This window comes from Thamnophis sirtalis, unplaced genomic scaffold (genome assembly GCF_051295495.1).
Source record: "Thamnophis sirtalis isolate CommonGarterSnake01/CBP01778 unplaced genomic scaffold, rThaSir2_p1.2 scaffold_12, whole genome shotgun sequence".
NCBI lineage: Eukaryota > Metazoa > Chordata > Lepidosauria > Squamata > Natricidae > Thamnophis > Thamnophis sirtalis.
Window position 1 is genome coordinate 28,814,931 of NW_028261392.1, and position 23,578 is coordinate 28,838,508.

The window sequence follows — 23,578 nt, forward strand, 5'->3', positions numbered from 1 at the left end:
ATTTGTTTGCCTTTAGAATATGGATTGTGAAAATGGAATGATAGCATATCTAGTGTTGGGAAGCATTTCAGAGAAAAAAAATGGCATAATGGTGAAGAAGCAAATGAATAAAATTGATAACAAAGCAGCAACTGTACTAGGAAATTGATCTCATGCCACTAACCTGTAAATCGCAGCACTGTGTTGAAAGTAGCTACCAAAATATTGCAACTTTATTGACACAAAGGAAGCCCCCATGCAGGATCCTCTGTGACAGTTGATCAAAGACATCACAGGGCTGATTGTAGCCATATGGTCTTTTTCTCTGACAATAGTGACGATGTGCAGCCTCCTATGGAGATTTATGTATTCTGGCAGGAATACTCTGAATGGGGCAGCTGTGTTTGGTCTGTTCAGGGAATAACAGTGCACATAGTTATTGTCATTTACAATGTTATGAAAGCTGGTGAGACAAACATTTCCTAAATGTACATCAAATTAAACTGTATACCAGCTGTCCTTATGGTTCAGGGAATAGCAAAATGATAATTGCTCCTACAGTTCTACTGTAGCTTTTGGGGAAATTTCACCTGTTAGCTGACCTCTATCATATATCATTTTAGAAGCACCATCTAAATTTTCTTCTTCTGCTAAAGCATAATGTGACTTTGGCTTAGCACAATGTATAATTATCAACTGCAATATGTCAGTCATGGTTTATGACTTAATCTTATCCATGAACTATTGTGGCTTTTTCAACAGTTTGGTGAAAAAATATGGCTTAGGTAGGCAGGGTCATGGGCATTTGCCCAATTCTGTTTTGTGACTTCCATGGCCTCAAGGGTTCCACCACAAATGCGCGCACAACAAAAGCGCGCCTGAATAAACCGCGGTGTCTAAAGCGCGGTGACAAAACCGCGCGACGAATGAGCGACTAATTAGCCCTAAAGCACGCCGACAAAAGCGCGCCGACAGAAGCGCGCTGTAACGTAACCCTAACCCTAACCCTAAACCTAACCCTAAACCTAACTGTAAATCTTACCTTAAATTAAATCGCGCTTCTGTCGGCGCGCTTTTGACATCGCGGTTTTAGCGCCGCGGTGTTGTCGGCGTGCTTATGACATTCGTGCTTTTGTCCGGTCATGGGCCTCAAGATTCCACTTCTGAAATTTTCTGGCAACTGGCTGTTTAATAGTAATACTTTCCATCTCCTATTTTTATTAGGAAATGAACTAGGTATACAAAACCTCTGTGAATTATAAAAAAATTGAAAATAGAAAAACTGCAAGTAGAGCATCTCTTTTCACTTCAACTGCTTTTGTTGTCTCCAGTGTGCTGGGCTTGTAATTAACCATGAAACCCTCAGCTTCATCATTGGGCTCTTCCTGCCATCTTACATTCCCTTCGGCTGCTTCTGCTTTGTCTAATAGACTTTGGCAGCCTGATGCTGATGAGATGCTCTAATGCCAACATTAAAAAAGAATAAATCAAATTATCCCAATCTTGTGAAATTGCATTAGATATCAGCATACATGCACTCCAGTGGTGGGTTTCAATTTTTTTTTATTACTGATTTGCTTGTGCGTTTGCGCAGAAACGTCTGGGCGGGTGGGCGGAGCCTCCTGCCACCACTACCGGTTTGTCCAATCCGGGCTGAACCGGGAGCAACCCACTTCTGATGCACTCCATTTCATGAGAACTTAGGCAAGAACACTTGAAACTATATAGGATCTCAGGTGATGATTTGATTGTATGTTTCAGCCAATGCCATTGTTGTATTTATTTTGGAGGATTGGCAAGCAGTGAAACTGTGTGATCACACAATGCCTAAAATAGTTGTTGACTCCTGCTTCTCCTTTGCCTGCTTTCTTTAACCAAGATTTTAAAAAAGATTTGAAAACAAGTAAGCAAGCCCTAGGAAGTGATAGTGCAGTGCTAGAATCAAACAAAATGAATGCAATTGTTCTATCATCAGTTTTTTTAATTATCTGGCATCAGAAAATTGAGTAAGTCTGTAGTACCACATTAGGGTTGAGGAGTCCTGAACACGCCTTTTATGTCAAGATGGTTTTTCCATGTTCTCCTTTCTCTGTTGAATGAACTCAACAAATTGCATGGTTGTCTCTACCAGCTACATTCAGGGAATTCTGGAGGTTGGTCAGATAAAGAAACATTCAGCTCTAATCAGGAATTTTCTCCTGTTATTCAATTATGAATCTCCAAGTTCCTGACTTATATTTCTGTTTTGGTGTTCTATTCTTTTAAATGTTTTATATCTCAAAAGAAACCTATTTTGCCTTGAAACTTTCCTCAATGATTTTCTGAATTAATTTATACAAACAACCATCCATCCATACATCCATACATACATATATAAACTGCATAGTAAATTGTAGATCTGGAATCACAACATGGGAAACTAATCCTGAATATAAAAAATAAGAGGTTGGAAATAGATATACTACTGTTTGATAAGCAAGTTTTGAAATAATATTTTTTTAAATGGAGGAAAAGATTCAAATCAAAGTTGGTTTCATATGTTACACTTAGTCATAATGTAGTTTAACTTGGTTTGCGTCCACAAGTTGTATCTTAGCATGAACCTGGCAAGAATTTGTTCAGGTCAAAAGACATGAATGGTAAAGGCAAATCAACTAAAAAGTGGCAACTAATCTGAGATCATATTTTGTGAAAGTTGTGATTCAGATATTCAGCAAAAACGTTTAAATTAGGTATGTCCAATGTCCAACCCACTGGCTGCATGTGACCCTGAATAGCTAGTAATTTGACTCCACAAAATAATATATATATATATAAAGGAAGTTTATTATTTATATACATTACCTATATCATATATTTTATATGCAGCCTAAGACTATTCCCCTTCATTCAGTATGAACCAGGCAAGCAAAAAGATTGGATAACCATGGTCTAAGCTCTAAACCATTTCATCATTGGGTGGGAGCCAGGAGCATGCATGGGTATGTGGAAACAGACAAGAGACATTACCATTAGAAGGGAATGATTTAAATAACTGAGACGTCACATGTATTGCATTTACTCAAAAGACAGGCAACCATAATTTAAGAACTACCCTTCCCACAAAAAAAGTTTAGATAAAAAACAATTATTTGCTTCCATAATGTGTGGGAAAGGTAGCTTTATCCTATTGATAGCTGGTCTGTTCACAAATACATCTTTGGAAGACAGTGCTTGTTAGCACCACAAGATTATTTTCAGTCATTTTAAGTTGCTGGCATATATAAAAACCACTCTGAAGGGTCCTTGATGCTCTCTGAACTTAGTTGTTTTCTTGTAGACATTTCATTACCCAAACTAGGTAACATCATCAGTGTTAGCAAGAAAACCACACTCAGAGAGCACCAAGAATCCCTCATTTCAACCCTGAGCCACAAATGTTCTCCTTTTTTAAAAACCATTTTGTAATAAGTTACTCATCTTTTAGCTCGGCAGGCTATATTGTCTTGCTAACTGATTGCATTTTATCACAAATAAGGCGGGCATGCATAGTGAAATGATTGTCTATGCAGCTTCTTTTCAAATGAAGTATATTCTGTTCAATATGGATACCAAAGAACAGTAATTGATTGCCAGCATTAATCATGAATGAATGCAAGCATGAAGCCACCTGTTACTATTAAATGATGGCTATTAATTTCTACCCTTTTGTGTCTATAATTTAAATAATCAATGAGAAGAATTTACCCTGTAAAAGGAAACAGTTCCAAATTTGCTCTTTTATTGTAAGGTTTCTTATGCAATCTCTTATTGGCACTTTCATGGAATTTATTCATCAATTCATTTTTGAAGCAGTTAAAAAAAGTTGATGATTACGTATACATTAAAATATTTCTACAGGGACAAAAATATGTGATCTTTTTGAACTTTTAAAATATTTTTCTTCAGGTGAAGTTATTCATTAGAGTCAATTATAAATTGCTACAAGTACTGAGAAATTCTTTCAGAATCAAGACTGAAAAATCCAGACTGAATTTTCCTATAAATCAAAGATAGATGAGCACTGAAAAACTGTCTAGATGTAAGGAATTCATTGTTACCATGGTCTTAGCTGTAAGTAGCTATTAGCTATGGTACAGAGATAACTAAGATCTTCCTTATATTAGTGGTATAGGCTTTCTGTCACTCCTTACTATTATCTGTATTGACCATGGCTGACAACATTTGGAAACTCCACATAAAGATCTGGGACTTAATTTCTCTGGAAGCTTCTGTGGGCTTCCAAGTTAGTACATTGTGCCTGGGGAGTTGTGCTGTAGGAATAGATGCCTATTCATAGATCCAAAACTGTTTGACACATTTCTGATAAGAAGTAGATAGTGATGTTTTTTTCAGTCCTGGCATAATACAATAAAAATGAGCAATGTCCATCAAAATGTTGGCTACCTAGTCCCCAACCCCAGGTTATGGACAGGCACCAGGTTGGAGCACTCCTGAAATCGGCCATGCAAACGAGCAAACCCCCATTCGTGCATGTGCAGGATGCAGGCAGCGCACAAAACCATGCCTCCTCTTGACTGCGGAAAAACCTCTTTCCATGGAATCGATCCCTGGCACCCAAAAGGTTGGGGGCGCCATTTAGCTACAATATTAGCTACAATACCCTGAGCCAAGGTGGCGCAGTGGTTAAAAGCAGCACTGCAGGCTACTGCTAGATCAGCAGGTCAGCGGTTCAAATCTCACCGGCTCAGGGTTGACTCAGCCTTCCATCCTTCCGAGGTGGGTAAAATGAGGACCCAGATTGTTGTTGGGGGCAATATGCTGACTCTCTGTAAACCGCTTAGAGAGGCCTGTAAGGCCTATGAAGCGGTATATAAGTCTACTGCTATTGCTATTGCTATTATCTACTTTTCTATTAAAAATACACAATTCAAATGCTTCATCAGATATGATCATCATTCTATTTGGGGTTGAAGAATCTGTTCTGCTTTCCCCCCCTAAAGAACAGGGTTCAGATTGTCGCACAACGTCTTTTTACTGGTAGCTGCAGTTTTGTCAGTCAGCTTGAGACCATTTGTGTTTTTTTCATGTCCTGAAATTGGATAAGAGTTTATTCTCTGTTAACTAAGGGGTTTCGATTCTGATACCTTATGATTTGTGACAAATGTATCTTTTCTTTTATGAACACTGAATGCATATGCACCAAGGACAAATTTCTTGTGTGTCCAATCACACTTGGCCAATAAAGAATTTTATTCTCTATTCTATTCTCTATGTTTTTCTATTAGGTTTTATAATGTAGTTCATGATTTAATGATTGCCAGCTCTCTTGAACACATCTAGAAAAACATATTTTGAAAAAAAATATCACAGAACTTTTGCTTCAAATGATCCAGTTATAATGGGTGCCTGTAATGTGCACTTAGCCTTTTTTAAAAACCAGTTTTAATAATAAATGGAACACTCTATAGACATTTCTCTACTCTTGAGTAATAGCATTTTCTGTTCATCTTTGAAGCAACAAAATTATGGCGGCATGACATATGCCAATTCCTGCCCTGTTTTTATTGCTTCTATTTCCAATCATTGCCAGTCACTTAATTTCCCTTTAATAGATGGTGCTTTTGGATGCCTTTGACATAAGAGGATAAATTTTACTTTTAACCTTAGTTCCATTTGGTATGTCTTAAGCTATTTCACTCATGGGGATAAGATAGAATAGAATAACAGAATTGGAAGGTCCCCTGCTTAGGCAGGAAACCCTACACCACTTCAGACAAATTGTTATCCAATGTCTTCTTAAAAACATCCAGTGTTGGAGCATTCACAACTTCTGGAGGCCAATTGTTCCATTGATTAATTGTTCTAATTGTCAGGAAACTTCTCCTTAGTTCTAAGTTGCTTCTCAACTTGATTAGTTTCCACCCATTGCTTCTGGTGAAGGCAATGGTGGGAGAATGTTAAAAATGCAGAAACCTTTGAGGAAAGGGGAGCAGTTCAGGAGAGGAACAATGAACCACTTCCATTTGCAACCATATTAGTTGCCCCCCCCCCCGGCTGAAAAAAGATATGCAAATTTGCCTCCCCCTTGGGTAGGGTCGAAACTCGTTAGGCGCGCTTTTTTGGAAAGGGGGGGGGGACAAGTGGTCCTCAGGATGGGAAGCATCTATTGGCTATGGACAGGGAGGCAGCCATCAGGGAAAATGAGCCGGGGTGGGTGGAGGACAGAGACTTCCCTCGTCCTCTTCACACGCCATTTCCTGCTTTCGTGTTTACTTCCCGGTTCACCTCTCCCGTCACGGGCGCAGCAAATCAAACGCCGCTTTCGAGGGAAGCCCAAGACGGGAGAAGCAGGGGAGTGAATGGGAACTACAGGGAAGAGTTGTCCCGGAAGGTAAGTCCGGGGGTGGCTTCTCTCGAGCGCTTTCCCGCAGTTGGAGCCCAAGCCCGATCTGACACGAGCTCTCCTTCTCCTCCTCCTCCTCCTCCTCTTGCAGGTTTATCCGGAGCCGCGCACCGAGAGCGAGTGCCTGAGCAACATCCGAGAGTTTCTTCGGGCATGCGGCGCCACCCTTCGCCTGGAGGTGAGGAAATGGGATGGGAGGCGACTGCATGTCTACCTGTGGAGCGTCGGGGGTGGGATGGTGGGGGTAAAATCTCTGCAAAAGAATGAATCGGAGTGTCTGGGAACAAGAATCATCCCTGTCTCTTGTTTTACACAGGTGGGGCTGTCAATAGCCCGGTGTAAATATGTTTGATTTCTGTCTGCACGTCCATAAAGCTGTTTGTTCACAGGGACCAATTCTATATTTTCTCTACGTTTAAAACCACAATTTATGCCGTCCTGCTGTTGCATTGTTTGAACAGTGTTTTTGCAATCAAGTTTAAACTATTCCCTACAAAGAACTGGGGAGGAAGGACAGGAAAGAGAGGATAGATCTGTGGTTATGGAGAACTCTGTGTTGCATTGGAATGCTTGTCTTGAGGCTTAGAATACTTACTCCCAGGCTGCTCCTGAATAGTATTAGCCTCACAGCAGAAAGCATCCTGCTAGAGAACTAATAAAGTACTTAGATTTGAGAAAAAATCTTGTGTATTCACTTGCATTTTTTCATAAGTCTCTATCCCCTACACTGAAGTCTGGGTCTATTTTGAAAATCTAGTCTGTGCTGTTTGATTATGGTGTGGTATCTCATTCACCTGAGTTAATTTAGTAAATTTTTATTGGATAAGCCTGTTGTGTCAATATAACCAGTTTTGACCTTGTGAGTAATTTAGTGATAGCTCTTTTCACGTTGGGGAAGTGAGAGCCAGGTTGGTATAGTTTAGGTGCGGCTAGGAATCAGAAGATTTATGAGTTCTAGACCTCCTTTATGCATGAAAGCTGGTGACTTTGGGCCATTGATGTTTTTGCAGCCCAACCCATTTCAAAAAGTTGCTATGGGGAAAATAGGAGGAAGGGTTATTATCTGGGTTCACTGTCCTGAGTTGACCAAATTAAACAAAGTGGGATATATGGTCATTTAGGGCATCCTCTATATTTATGTCTGGATTTTCTGCTATTAAAGTAAAGGTTCCCCTTGCACATATGTGCTAGTCGTTACCAATTTTAGGGGGAGGTGCTCATCTCCATTTCAAAGCCGAAGAGCCAGCTCTATCTGAAGATGTCTCTGTGGTCATGTAGCCCGCGTAACTAAATGCTGAAGTTGCACGGAGCACTGTTACCTTCCAATCAAAGCGGTCCCTATTTTTCCACTTGCATGTTTACATGCTTTCAAACTGCTAGGTTGGCAGAAGCTGGGACAAGTAACAGGAGCTCACCCCATTATGCAGCCCTAGGGATTTGAACTGCTGAACTGCCGACCTTTTGATCGAAAAGCTTAGCCACTGAGCCACTCTTTTTCTGCTATTAAACATGTTTTAATGCATTACTGTAGATGAAGTCCTCCATGACCAAAGAATCCAGTCATTGATAAAAGTGTTATTTCTATCATGTCCAAAATTCCTTTAGTAAGATTTTCATTTAGTTGCAGAATTTTTTTATTTGTAGTTTCATAGTACATTTGCTGTCTCATATGGCATGCAAAGTTGCTCTTCATTTTAGAACCTGTCTTGGAAATCTCACACATGCAAATCTAGTGTGCTATATTCCCTTTTAACAAAAGTATGCAAATAATGCTTCCCCTTGCCCCTTATGAAGGAGACAAGAAAAATAAATTAACTACATTTAGTTATTAACACCATTCACTACATCTATGATTCTGTGATCTCTATTTCCTCATTGTTTTCTATTCTTGCAAACATCCATATCTGTACTCTGCTTTATATGTTGCCTTTTGTTCCTTAAACCTGTCACTTCTCTCTCTTGGAGGATCTTGTCACCTCCCTCTAACCATTATTTTCTTGGTCTTTTCTATCTTCTAAACCCATTTTTCCTTCCTTCATAGATATATTTTGCAATTTGTTCCTCATCCATTTTCTATGATTTAACTACATTATCAGTTCTTCATTCATTTTTTTAATCTTCAGTAAATGTTCTAGTGTAAGGATGTGTATCTAAAGATACACTAATCTATAAAATTGTACAAATATATTTAATTTTTCATCATTTGTGCATAACTTGAACTTATTCACTATATTTTTACTTTTAAACCTTGATTTTCAAAACATCGATTTTTAGATCCATATTTCTCATTTTATTATACTGTGTATCTAATGTTTGGTATAAATCATAAGGATCCTTAGCTAGCAGCAGTACAGCATCTTCATGAAAAGATAAGGGTTTTTTTGAATATATATAATCTGTATGTCACCATAAGTGTTTATTACATAAGAATCCATAATTATATAATCAAGGAAAACTCAAAGATCGTTGTTCCATTCTCTACTCTGGATCATAAATGTTTATTACATTTACTAAGCATTCCATTTATTTTCACTCATACATTTGTTTGGTTTTATTTTAGCACAGTGTGGGAGCTCAACTATTGGGAGTTATTAGCAAAACTAACGTTTTGGATCAACACAGGCAGTTGTTTATTTAGTAGCCAGTGATTTAAGAAATTGACTTAAAATTATCTATGTCAGGGATCATGCTCTATCTGGAGTGTCAGTGTGCCTGTAGATGTTCTCTTTGGTGCCATAAGGCTATCTTCCATGTCTGACTGTTTACATTAAAAAGTATAATCAACCAAATGGAAGTTGATATTAAGAAAGCAAAGCATCATTTTTAAGCATCATATTTATTTCCAAGGCTGACCCTGGGAATTCTTAGAAAATAAGAATGGGTGGTTGCTTGTTTTACAAGTGTACTGACCTACCCAGTAAAAGTATAAAGATTTTATTTATTTCTTTGTTTATTTATTTATTCATGTATTCATGTCAAAAGCATCACAATTAAAATAAGGCATACAATACGACACAAAATTTAAAACATAAAAGACAGTATTAAAACATGTACAAGTTAAGCTACTCTTGTCTAGTAACTAACAATATTAATTACATTCTGTTGCACTACCACAAGATCCATAAAGGGTAGGTATACATATGTGTTGTGTCTGCATGTCACCACAATCATAAAGGGAAGAAGCTACCCATTAGTCCTATTTGTTCAGAGTGTCTCTGGATTTTGTTGTGTCCATGCACAGTCTATTCAGTGATTTCCATACTTTCCAGCTTTTGCCAGACCCAGCTCCTCCATTGGTTCCGTCCAGTGTTGGTTCTTTGTAGCTTTCCAGAGATCTTCTCTGCTTTTAAATTCTTTGAAGCCTTCTGTCGACCTAAGGAAGCCTTTCCTAGATTTTAATCTCTGATGAACTGGCTTTAGGCCATGGAGAGGATGTTGTCTAGATATTGATGATTTAAGCCTCTCTATATATCTTGCTGCTTCTCTATGACAGCAGATGGAAAAATGCCAGCTAGATGATAGATCTTATCTAGAGAGGTAGGTTTAAGGTATCCAGCAATAATTCTGCTAGCTTCATTCAGAGCAACAGCCCAGCATGTGCTGATTTATATCAGAGTGGGCAGGCACATTCCCCTGCTGAGTAGCAAAGAGCTAAAGCTGTTTTCTTAAAAACCCTTGATTTAGCACCCCAGGTAGAGCTCATTAATATCCAGAGGATATGATTTCATCCACTGACCTTCAGTTTAGAGTTGGTACAGTGCTGCTTACCTGTTAGGGCCTTATCTAGAGTCATCCCCTAAATATTTAGGACTGTAGCAATGCCCAATAGCATCCCTTTCCATATAATTTGCAGCACCCTATACAGCTATTGCTTGATCATCAGCATACATCAGAGGTGGTATTCAGCCAGTTCTGACCCGTTCTGGTGAACCGATAGTGGAAATTTTGAGTAGTTCAGAGAACTGACAAATACTAACTCTGACTGGTTAGTGGGGTGGGGAGGGAATGGGGAGTTTACAGTATCCTTCCCCTGGAGTGGGGTGGATTTTACAGTATCCTTGTCCTGGAGTGGGGTGGAAATGGGGATTTTGCAGTATCCTTCTGCTGTCACGCCCACCAAGTCATGCCATGCCCACCAAGCCACGCCACGCCCACAGAACTGGTAGTAAAAAATGTTTGAATCCCACCACTGGCATACATATAGTTGTTAGCACCTTCATGGAGTAGCTGATCATTGGTTAAATATTAAAAAGGGTTGGAGCCAATACACTACCCTGTGATAAGCTGTTCCCTTTACTTCTTTCATCTACTCCCCCTTCCCTGGAACTCCACAATAAACAAGTGGTTCTGAAGCAGATTCCTGATGATATTTGTAAGTTTAAAATCTTTAGTCATAACATAAACTTTCTGCCTCCAAAGTATCCAAAGCATACTGCAAAGATAAAATGGGATGCTAGGAAAATTGGTGTTTTGTGAGTATTGGTAGTCATTTTGTGAATGGGAAGGACCCCCCCCCCCCCACTAATAATTCTGAAAAAGGGTTCACAACATGAACCCTTTATTCTGAATGTGATCACCTGTTCAAAAAGGTTTTGGTACACATGTAATTATTTCTATGAAAATCAATTACTTTTTTTTTTTCATTTTCAAAGTGAGCCAAAATAATTGGAATTTGGGATGTGGAGAGATGACAATAAAAGTATTAGTCCCTTGCTTGATTTAAAATCTAAAAATTTTCCTTGTTTAAATAAGCAAGTAGGAATAGATTTATAAATATGCCAGCTGGAAACTCTGGAATTATTTATTCAAAGCATGCCAGCACTTTGCTTGGAAGAGCTCCCAGTGTAGCTTGCAAATCAAGAAAAAGTCTGTTCTGCCTTCCAAGCTTATACACTAAAAAGAAAGGCATCAAGGGAATAAGAATAGAGTAGAGAAAGGAGAACAAGAATATTTAGGTACTAAGGCTAATGATCTTAGCATTTCCTCTGCAATATTTTGGTGGAAAGTCTGTAAGCTCACTGTTCAGAAAAAGGCAAAATTTCTCTTCTATAACTTGATGTAGGTGATAAGACGATCCTAAAATGTAACCCAGAGGTTTACAACCCAAGGACTGTATCCCCTAGACCTAGGGAATACATGTGCCATGAAATAAAACCAACCAACCCAAAACCTTTCCTGTTCTTATTGTAAATGAGGGGTAGGAATTCTTATTTTTTTAAAATCCCAGACATAGTAGGGCATCTGGAATGGATCTACAGAAGTATAGATCTACTCTGGACAGATGCTAGAATGTTAGATTCTGCAGTATGGTCCATGCTAAAAAAAGCGACAAAGGAAAATTCAAGTCCAAAAGAGAGGCAACTCCTTTATACTGGTAATAGCCATGTATGTAACTTTAGAGTTGGCAGTGAATCTTGAAATTGAGGTTTCAGAATTAATGGGGAAGAAAAAAATAAAAGAAATGCACCAAATGTGCACTAATATGGTTTATCAATCACCATGTTTTGAATATAAAAACTGTATTGCAACATGGTCTGCTGAAACTCTCCCAAATGTACTGAAATGCATGGATATTTTTATTATGGCATGTTATACCGTATTTTTCGGAGTATAAGACGCACCTTTTCCCCTCAAAAAAGAGGGTGAAAATCTGGGTGCGTCTTATACACTGAATACAGCATTTGTTTGCCTCCTGAAACCCCGCCCCTTCACCAAAATGGCTGTGCACAGTCTTTAGGAGGCTTTCAGAGTGCTCTTGGGAGCTGGGGAGAACAAAAATGAGTGAAAAAAGCCATTTTTGCATGCCATTTTTTTTAAATAAAAAACTGTCACGTTTTTGTGAAAAATGGGGCGTTTTTGGGAGGTCTGCAGAGTGAAAAAACTTTTTTTTAAAATTTGCCTCTTCAAAATCTTGGTGCATCTTATATTCGGTGCGTCTTATACTCCAAAATATATGGTACTTATTTTTTTTTTAGGAATTGATATTTCTACCTGTATAGTTTTATTTCTTTTTGGTTTACTCCCAGAAGGATCAGTAGATAGCATTCCAGAATCTTCACAGCTCTGCTTCCTGAGAAGCAACTGGAGAAAAATAATGTTCCTTTCATCTTTATGCTAAAGAGCATACCATGCGTATGTCTAAATGCAATTTCTGTGATGCAAAGAAAGGCGTTCCTTTCTTGGTGTGATCTTGAGTCCTTGGGTATTAGTTACTTCAATACTTGTCTCTGTTAATATGACTATTATCTTACATGAAGAAATTTTTGATATGTCATCAAATCACTTTCATATAATCAGTGTAGTACATACACATACTTCGTTCTTCCCTCCCCTATCCTTTATCCTGTTTATTTTCCTGTTGAGTAACACATGCAAGATGCAGAATGCAAATGATGATGATGATGATGATGATGATGATGATGATGATGATGATGATGATGATTCAGTTTGGGTGAGCCAATCAATTTGTTCCAATATGCCAGATAGTCCGAATCTGACAGGAAACATAAGCCCCTTAGCATCCTGTTATTTTATGACTCCTTTTAATGCTGGTTTAGAAAGTTATTACTGAGTGAGAATTTACAATGGATGTGAGTTTAAATCTATTCTTCCCTTGCTATTTTAGAGAAATTTCTTGTTTTTAAATAGTTTGTTATTTAAAATTTTCATTTTAAATGGCTTTCAGGATTTAGGACACCACTTTTTTGCCTTAATCTTGCATCATCTTAGTTTCTGAATCATAAAAAAACAGAATTTTTAAAAAAATTAATGGAAGTACTTAATAGATTCAAAACCTGTCAAGCGTGTACCACTATTGTGTGTCTCTGATGTTAAATTTGGTATTTGTGAGGTTTGTTGTTGATGTTATACCTCTTATTAGAGGTATAGCAAAATTGGAGTATGCTTACAAGATGTAAAAGAGGTGTAGGATGTAAATAACATTTTATATACTTTGCTTTGCAAAAAAGTATTTATGAAAAAGTATAATGGAGTAATAGTAATATCCATACTATATGCCCTTTATATATACATTTTAGAACTTTTATAAAAGAGTTTGCTGTCTGAAAAGCTAGCAACATTTAAATTGGATGAGGCTATGAACCCGTAGAAAGGTAGATTTAATAACTATTTTTTTATTTATATTGGTACATTGTAATAACCTTTCTATTCTAATCCATTTTTTAAAATTTTAGTGGATTAGGTTACATGAAACTTTTTTATATGTGTCTATTGGCAAGTTATCATTATAGTTAATAGGAATAAAAAATAGAAGTTTTCATTTTTCTGATACTTATATTACATGTGCAATGTATTTTCAAAAACCAAATATTTCCTAATAATGGTTATAACCTAATTTTGCTTTTTTTAAAAACTGAAGCAAATGCTATTAAGTGCCATTTAGAATGTTTCCATTATGGAGATATTTCAAAATATGCTGCTTATTCTGTTCATTTACTTAAGTCCATCAATACTTTTATTTCATTTGCATTTTCATATTTTCTAAAAAAAATAATAATACTGTGAGTTCAAAAGAATATTTTCTGGCTTCTACATAATCAATGAACATTCAAGTTATAAAACTAATTTTACATGGTTTTTATAATAGTTTGTGCATTCTTGTGAGGTGATTTACCTTTCAGGTTTTTTTGTGTGAAAAAGTGGAATTACTCTTTATTCAACGCTCTATATGTACTGTGTTAATTTTATTTAAAGAAATAGGATATGTGACCCACTTAGAATTGACAAATATTGCTAAAGTATATAAGTTTCATGTAATATAAATTTATTTTTTTAAAAGTGGCAACAAACCCGTGCTTTCTCTCACAGATGCATATGTAATGTATGCTAAAATAGATGTAAGAGAAATATCATAAAAGTGTTCCTTGCTATGTAGTTATTGTATTGCTGTACTGTTATACTTGAAAGTTTGAGTCACATCCTGCTTTATATATTTGCTTTTTAAAATCTGAGATAAAATGCAAAGAGGAAATAACATGGATTGAATATACAGTTTTGCAGTTCTACCCTGTACTTCACTATAAGCTGGTACCTCTTAGTATTCTTCTCATTAAATACAATCCTGCTTGTAGTCTTGCATGTGAAACAATGTTTTTCTTATCCTTTCTTCAAGGATTTAGATGGAATATACTATCCTTTGGACAAGCTTCCAAGGTGTATACGAATGATAGATCACTGGATTCAGACGTCATTCTAAACCCTGGTTTAAGCACCATCTGTTGAATAGGGCACAGTTCCATTCACACATGAGATCACTATACAGATGATAATTGTCAATATGACATACTTTTGTATTAATGGATCTTCATAAATATTGGATATCCCCTGCCCACAACGCTAGAATGATATTTTATTGTACTGTGGCTTATAAATTACAAAGGATGGGTTATATAGACAACAGATAAAATGAAACTTGAAGAAGCCACATTATTTATGGATTTAAGTGTGACAACTTGTGATTTAGGGCTACCCCCAAGATCTTCTAGCTATTGCTCTTGAAAATTGATGGTACGGTTTCTAGACATCTGATGATGGAAAAAAGAAGTGGTACAAGTCTAAATAATTCAGTTTATCAGTATTTTATTTGTTTAAACAAAGAAAAACTTCAAATATTGGAGGAAATCAAGCATTTCTTACATGAATGTATGTGATTGGGATGTATCTTCACCTGCTTTTGCAGTATTTTAATGCAGTCCTTCAGCTGGGAAAAGTTAACATTCTTGGTTTAAGAAGATCTGAATCACTCAATCGTCTGTTCTGGTGTTGAGACCAGATCTGTCCAGTATAAGTTTAATATTCTTGATTGCTACAGCTCTGCAAAGTCTCGCATAATTCATTGCTGGTTTACACATGATACTATGGAGTGTTGAATCTGGGATTGACATGGTGTTTGAACCTAGTCTTGCTGGATTATAAATCATGTTTTATCTCTTTTAAGTATCAATCAGGCCTGTGCAGCTCCAAATTTAATTAAAACAAATAATGGATTTTGTATAAAAATAAACTATAAATATTGGGGGTCATTACTATATATTAACAGGCTTTTCAAAAAAGTGTTGATTTCTCCCGCTAGATTCTAATAAGACCATGTTGTTGTTTTTTAGACCTTTGATGCAAATGATCTCTACCAAGGACAGAACTTCAGTAAAGTGCTTAGTTCCTTGGTGGCACTAAATAAAGTAACAGCAGGTAAATATAAATCCATTTAATAGGTATATTTTTAATAGTTTTCTAGAAGTTGTTTTCTGTTACTTAACATTAATGTAATCACATTTACTCCTTTCTCTGTTAACTTGCATGATTCAATTTTGCGTGATTTCAGCTACATATCTCATCCAGTTTGATGCCAGTTAACTTTTTGAAATGAGCCAAAGTTATTTAGATGCTGCCGCATGTGCAGAATATCATTTAAAAAAAAACAAAAACGAATGCACTGATGCTGTGTGTTGTGGCCTGGCAGCAGATTCAGACAATGAGGAGGTTGGGGAGGAACTTGGGCCAGTTCTGGAGTCTGGAGAAGGCTCTGATGGATAGATCCAGGGCTGTTCAACATTTGCCAGCCACCGAAGAAGCTTTGGAGGCTGAGATAAATGGGGAGGAAGAAATGCTGGGGCCTGTTCCAGATGTGCGTATGCACAGAGCTGTTAGGAGAGGAGAACTAAGGACGATGAGCCAAGTTGGGAAGCAAGGCACACATGAATGGCCCCTATCTGGCTGGGGAATAAATAGAAGGAAAAGAAGGTGATGGTCATAGGAGACAACAGTTTGGATTTCTGAAGATTTGGCTCCTCATAGAGACTTCTTGCCTCAGAGACTTCTTGCCAGAACTTAATTTGCAGCTTTGTGACTGGGAGCTCACAGCCTGGCAGTTATGGCAAGGAAATGATAAGGACTCTTACTGCAGTTAAATCCTTGAAGGACTATTGCGTGGACTTTTTGTGTGTGAATGTCATTAATTCATAGGAGACAAAGAGCGGGTTTTCGTGACAAGTCTATTTCTCGGTTCTGCTAAGGCTGGGTCAGAACATTGTGTTCAGTTGACTAGCTACTGTATATAGTACTTCAAATTCAAAGGTATGTGGTGCTTCAAGGTACATGGCAGCATAAACATAGCATCTGTCTGCAACTCTTTAAAGTAGCATGCCTTTTCTTGGAATCACATAATGATGTAGTCTGCAGCTGCCATGCAATCTTGGGAAGAAAGACACCCTTGATTTCAAAGGATACAGAGAGGTGCTTCATTTGTGACTCCTCTGTTTTGAAGCACCCATTTGCTTTCAGAGGAGTGCTGCTCAGCCCTAGCAGAAATAGCTTCAGCACTGACTGAGCTTCTACTGCCTTCTCCTAGTTCTAGATACCAGAGCTGTAGATAACTTTCTAAACTTTGGTCTCCAAAGGGAAGGCAGAGTAAGTTGGCAAATGGATTTAGAGTCTACATGATACATTTAAGCACTGCTTTGTGTATACAAATCCCATTGGTTTCAGTAGCATGTGCTTTTCTGTACAATGAAGTGAGGCTGAAAAGTCAGCTGACTTAAATGAGGGAAGGATAGGCTGTACATTAAGAGCAGCTTTTTCCAATCTAGTACCTGATATGTTAAATGACTAAATATTGCTTATTGGCTTAGGTTTTGACTGAATGATGGGATTTATTCCCAGATTTTGTTCTGTATCCATTTGAATAACACATATAGAAGCAGCATTCCTTTTAAATCTATATGGGTATATTTTGGTGCAGCTATTATAAAACCCAATGCCCTCCAGATATTAACACATTCCAGGATTCTCAGCCAATATACCAACACATCTGGAGGGAGTGCACCATTAAGGAAGATTGTTCTAAAAGAAGCACTATAACGATTGCATTGCATAATTGAAATCCTTTCAATTGTGAAATGGCAATTGCATTGCAGATTAATTTGGATATTTTAAAAGGAGAGAAATTGGGTTTAAAGAACTAGTTTATAGAGAAACCAATTTCTATTCACTTTTTAAACTGGAGGTTCAAGGTAATGTCCATCTGAACTTTCAAGTCCAGTGGGGTTCAGAATTATCTCTGTGCAATATTTTTTGCTTCCAACACAAGGGTTTCAGACATAGCCTTTGGTTAGTTTATGACTATTTTTTAAAAGTTAGGAAGTAGTGTTTTTTTTGCTTTGCTATTTTTTAGTTCTCTCCATTTGATAGTGATCATCTCCCATTCTTTAATCCTCCCTGGTGCATCTAAGTGCACTTTGGGTTGCATTGTATATTCATGAAGGACATCCAATGTACAAATTTGAGGAATAAGTAAATTGAAATATACCTATATCTATGTAAATATACTTCCTAAAAGTAAATACCACTGTGTTAATACCACTTTATAATGCCTTGGTAAGGGCACACTTGGAATACTGCATTCAGTTTTGGTCGCCATGATGTAAAAAAGATGTGGAGACTCTAGAAAGAGTGCAGAGAAGAGCAACAAAGATGATTAGGGGACTGGAGACTAAAACATATGAAGAACGGTTGCTGGAACTGGGTATGTCTAGTTTAATGAAAAGAAGGAGTAGGGGAGACATGATAGCAGTGTTCCAATATCTCAGGGGTTGCCACAAAGAAGAGGGAGTCAAACTATTCTCCAAGGCACCAGAGGGTAGAATAAAAAGCAATGGGTGGAAACTAATCAAGGAGAGAAGCAACTTAGAACTGAGTAAAAATTTCCTGACAGTTAGAACAATTAATCAGTGGAACAGCTTGCCTCCAGAAGTTGTGAATGCCCCAACACTGGAAGTCTTTAAGATGTTGGACAGCCATTTGTCTGAAACGGTATAGGGTTTCCTGCCTAAGCAGGGGGTTAGACTGAAAGACCTCCAAGGTCCCTTCCAACTCTGCTATTGTATGATGATGATGATGATGATGATGATGATGATGATGATGATGATGATTATTAAATCTAACATATATAAAGTATAGGTTAACATTTAAATGTTACATACATATATATGTACCATTTTCCTCCCCCCTCACCAGATATTGGTTTAGGAAGTGATTCTGTGTGTGCAAGGCCGTCATCTCACCGGATAAAGTCTTTTGATTCCTTGGGATCCCAGTCTTTACACAGTAGAACTTCAAAACTTTTCCAAGGCCAGTATAGAAGTCTGGTAAGCGTTAAAACATTTTAATAGCTTTTTATTTTCCTTAATCAGAGCTGCAAAGTGAAAAGCTTGTGTCAGATTGATAGCTGATAGTTTGTTGCTCACCTAAGGTGTCCAGGATTTTTACATTGTTTTTGCTTCTCTTGGGGTTTTTTTTTTTTTGAGGCACAACAAAAAGCAATATCTTCTTTCAGATGCTGCTGCATTGAGATAGATTACACTCAAGAGTCCAGTATATTAATTTATGCTGAAGTAATTTGAAATAAATGAGCTTCAGGGTATTTAACTGTATTGGAATATAGCAATTATGAGCTACTCGTGTGTCTAAATCTGGATACTTAATGTGTTAAAAAAAGTCTTAATTATACCAGTTTACCACTGGAATATTGGTTAGTTATGTTTCAATTTCAGCTAAAAATGAAGTTACTACAGTACAGATCAACAGTTCTATATCCAAATTGGTACACATAAACTACTTGATATACACAAACTAGTCAGAATTATGACAAAATGATAATATTATTCAAACAGAATAATAGAATAGAATCAGTTTTATTTGCTGTGATGTTATAATTTTAGAACCTAAAATCCGTTCTAATGCAGTTTTATCAAAGCAGTAACTGATTAGGATTATATACAGTTGAAAGGTTGATTATATAATTTTTTAAAATTATAGAATTATATATGCATGTAGGTTGAAGAAGCAGATATGGTAGCTTTACCTTACAATACATTGTTAAATTTTTATCTGAATATTTTGTTCTTTTGAAAAGTACCTAAAATGTTGTTATTTTACTGGTCTCATCATTTCTAGGATATGACAGATAACAGCAACTACCAACAAGTGGTAAGAGCTAAATTTAATTTTCAACAGACAAATGAAGATGAACTTTCTTTTACAAAAGGAGATATTATCCATGTTACAAGAGTAGAAGAAGGAGGCTGGTGGGAAGGAACTCACAATGGCAAAACAGGATGGTTTCCCAGCAATTATGTGCGAGAAGTAAAATCCAGTGGTAAGTTTTAAGAGTTTGCCTTTCTCAATAACCTTAAATAAATTTGGTAGCTATTCAGGAGCATAAAATGTAAATTTACTTTAATTACTTTATTTATTTGAATTTATTAGATGTCCAATTCCAGTGGTGAAATGAATTAATATAATAATGCCATTACATTACAATATCCAAGATACTTGGGAAGAACTTGATACGAGTGAAGGCCAGCACCAGCTAAAGGACTGGCAGCTGTGATTTCACAAAGTTGTGTAAATAATAATAATAATCCCGGGTCTTTAAAAATAACTTAATAAGTGCATAAAAATGCCAGATCCAGTCTGGTTGGCTGGTTGGCACAGCCAACATCTGGTTGGCTGTGCAATGAATCTTCAACATAATAAAATAAGCAAGAACTTGTAGGACCATAAAATATAGAAAGTAATAGAAAATGAAAAAACTAATCTGCTGTGAGACTTTAGAATTCAAACAAACAGGCACTAGCCACAGAACATCCCAAACTTGTTGATAGGAAAAATAAAAAAGTCTGGATAGTGGATTGGAGAGAGCAGAAGAGAAGAGAAAGAAGTGGAGAAAATCACAAAATGCAAAGAACTTCAAATAGAAGTAGAATGTCTGTGGGAAGAAAAAGCAAATATACAAATGGTAACAGACACCTTGAGTGCAATCCCAGAATATTTGGAGCACCACTTGAACACCACCAGCATTGACAAAATCATCATTAGTCAATTGCAGTTGGCAGCTCTGCTTAGAATAGCTTACATCCTGCATCGATACCTTTAACACTATCAGTTAACAACATCTGCCTATTCCTGTTCTTTGGAAGAATTTGATAAGTGGATACAAATGCCAAATCTGCTCTAGTTGACCTCTTTGTGCTTTTGCCCATCCAAGTCTTTTAGATGGATTACAACTGTTTAGAGTTTTCTAATTCTAAAGATAGTAGTGTATTCCATGTGGAATGAGAGACATTTCTTTTGACAAAAAAGCAATACATCTCTTTATAAAAAGACATAAAAGCTGGAAGAGTGACACTTGCTATAGGTTTTTTTTATCTAAGGAGGAGACAATGCATTTTGTTAAAGCACTGTTTTTTGCAAATATAAAGGCAGTTGCAAGTCACTTATCGTATTTTTCGGAGTATAAGACACACCAAGATTTTGAAGGGATAATTTTTTAAAAAAAGATTTTGCCCACCCTGGCCCCCAGGAGCACTCTGGAGAGGGCAAAAACATGACACATGGGGGCTGCCTCCTTGAACAACCAGGCTTGTTCACAGCCCTCTTGGCAACCCCGCTTCTTTAGTCTCAGGGCAAAAGCAGGTCCCAGGCTTCAGAGAGACTCCTGACCTGGTGCTCCTGCATTCCGAAGTTTCCTTTCCATCCTGCACTTCTTCCATTAGCCAAGATCCCAACGATGCCAATAGCTTTTCCCAGAGAGAAAGTGAAGATTTAGCATCTTGAGAAAAGACTTCAGATGAGGAGATTGTTACCCTTCCCTTCCTCCCCCCCTCCCCCCAATCCGGCGGGATCTGTCATGCAACAAAAAGATACGGTAGCTGGGCGCAATAACAGCAAAGCAATAAGTAGATCCAGAGAGATTTGGGTTGGGGGGTGGAGAATGCTAGATTGGGAAGTTAAAAACCTGAAATGGGGACAGTCAAGCTTGATTAAAGGCTTTGGCTCCTGAGAATCTGGACAGATTTGGGGGTGGAGGAAGGGTAGGGAAGAGGAAGGATCTCCTTTGTACAAAAACTTTTCTCAGAACGCTAGATTGGGAAGTTAAAAACCTAGAATGGGCCACAATCAGGCTTGGCTCCTGAGATCGGTGCGCTGCCACCCGGAAATGTTATTCCCGCGATCTCTGCCACCTGTAACCACCCAAGAAGGGCCAGGTAAAGCGGGTGCTGCGGAGATCATCGTACCAGCGTTTTGGATGGATCGATCTTAGGAGCCAAAGCCTTTGAATCAAGCTTGATTGTACCCCATTTCAGGTTTTTAACTTCCCAATCTAGCGTTCTGAGAAAAGCTTTCGTAAAAAGGAGATTATTCCCATTGCTGCCACCGCCTAAGCCCAAGTGGGAGCCCTGCCGAGTGGGAGCCCTGAAAGTGAAACCTCTCTCCTTTCCAACCATCACAATCTCTGCAGCGCCTGCTTCGCCTGCCCCGTTTTCAGACGACCCAGGTGGCTACATTTGGAGTATAAGCCGCACCCAGATTTTCACCCTCTTTTTTGGAGTAAAAAGGTTCGTCTTATACTCTGAAAAATACGGTAATTGTTAGCAGGTATTTTCATCTTTAAAGTGGAAGTTCTTTTGGTAGTGACTTTCAATTATTTGTATTTCTTGTTATTTTTAATCACCAAATATTTGTGTGTTTTGTCATGTAAGGTTTTTTAAACTCTGTTTTGCTGAATTGACTTGATTTTTTTTTAGACAACAATGTCTTGACTAAATAAGATAAATCAAGAAAAAGTTTTATGCCTATATACATGACTTCATTTCTCTGTCCTTTTTGCTGCTTCAATTAACCATAGCTTGCTACTATATGCCAAGTGTGGAACAAGTTTTTCTCGATGAAATATATTGAGACACATGTTCAATAAAAATGTCCTGGCATTTTTTCTACATCTTTCCCTTATTGGAAAAGGAAGGGTGAAATAGAGCTCATAGGCAGAAAGGTTTTGCTATATCTTGACTGGGCCCCACTGAACTTACATAATAATACTTTAACTTATATAAGTTCAGTATGTAACTTAAAGTAAATCAACCTGAATATTGTCTTGAATGCATTGTTTGAACATCAGGTTTTAAGATGTGAAAATATATTTTATTGAAATAATCTTTGTTTCAGAAAAACCTGTCTCTCCTAAATCAGGAAGCTTGAAAAGTCCTCCAAAAGGGTTTGATACAACTGCTATTAGCAAAAGCTATTACAATGTGGTGAGTGACTTTATGTGAATCTTATTTAACAGTTGGCTTTTGTTTAGGCTTGTACATTGAAATCAGTGTATTTTTCCAAAGGATAGAAATCTGCAGGGCCTATACATATTTAAAACAAGAAAATCAGTGGTACCTTAAAAATCAGCCATGCTTACCTTGTGACCAGCCAAGACCCAGGAGTTTCCTCTCATCTGTTTTTACAATCCAGAAGACTTGGCATTTATTTCTACTTTCTGTTTCTGTATTCTACAGGTCATGTGTTTTAAGGATCAACCTTAAAAATTATACAGCCTATTTTTTTAAAAGGTCATAAGCCACTCAGGGTCTGTGAGTTGCGTGGTTATATACCTTGTTTCTCTGAAAATAAGACAGGCTCTTATTTTCTTTTGAACCCCCGAAATAAACGCTTGGCCTTATTTTCGGGGAGGTCTTATTATTTTTGTGGTGCTGGAGGCCCCTTAATCTTGGCCTGCAGATCAGCTGATCCAAAGAGGGCTGAACGTTTTGTCTCTGTTTCTGGTATATTCTTGCCAGCCCTATCATCACTGGGCCTGCCGCTCTTTTTGTGGCCGCCACTAAGAGAAGGCCATTCCACATGGATGGCAGGTGCATGTGTGGTGTGTGGGGAATGTTTCCCTCCTTCCCCCCAGGAAATGGCAGGGACCAGCTGCGCATGCGTTTAAATATTTTAGGGGAGGGCTTATTTTGGGGGGGAGGGCTTATTTTAGTGCATGTGCTCAAAAGCCCCATTGGGCTTATTATCCAGGGAGGTCTTATTTTCAGGGAGCAGGGTAAATTTATATAGTAAAAATTGTATAATAAATACTGAAGGCTGATGCTGAATAATTTTTTGCATAGTTATTTTCACTATTAGCCCTTATTTCCCTATAGTCTTGTGCAGCAGGTTTGATTTCTGTGCAGTAGCATTGACAGGAGTGTTTATAGAGGAGAGGTTGGATATCTTACCTGCTTCACTTCACAAAACACATTGTATTTCAGATAAATTCTCATTGGCGTGCTGAATTTGCTGCCTTGTGTAAACTTCATTTGCTCCTCATTCTGAAGTTAATCGCACACCTATTTTTTTTTAGTTTGTTTTTCCTCT

General features: G+C 37.5%; 1 protein-coding gene across 6 annotated transcripts in view; it reads left to right on the top strand.

Moving 5' to 3' along the window:
- The window catches only part of ARHGEF7 (Rho guanine nucleotide exchange factor 7), a 92,288-nt gene that overhangs the window by 13,633 nt on the left and 55,077 nt on the right, over window positions 1-23,578 (top strand). For 5 of the 6 annotated variants that reach the window (XM_087726451.1, XM_014060381.2, XM_014060385.2 and 2 more), the window contains exons 2-6: window positions 6,456-6,542; window positions 15,487-15,571; window positions 18,395-18,525; window positions 19,334-19,535; window positions 22,385-22,473. In XM_087726451.1, the coding sequence (XP_087582577.1) occupies window positions 6,456-6,542; window positions 15,487-15,571; window positions 18,395-18,525; window positions 19,334-19,535; window positions 22,385-22,473 (594 nt within the window). Of the gene's footprint in view, window positions 1-6,235; window positions 6,353-6,455; window positions 6,543-15,486; window positions 15,572-18,394; window positions 18,526-19,333; window positions 19,536-22,384; window positions 22,474-23,578 lie in introns of those variants that run through there. The other variant, XM_014060386.2, reaches the window with a different exon arrangement.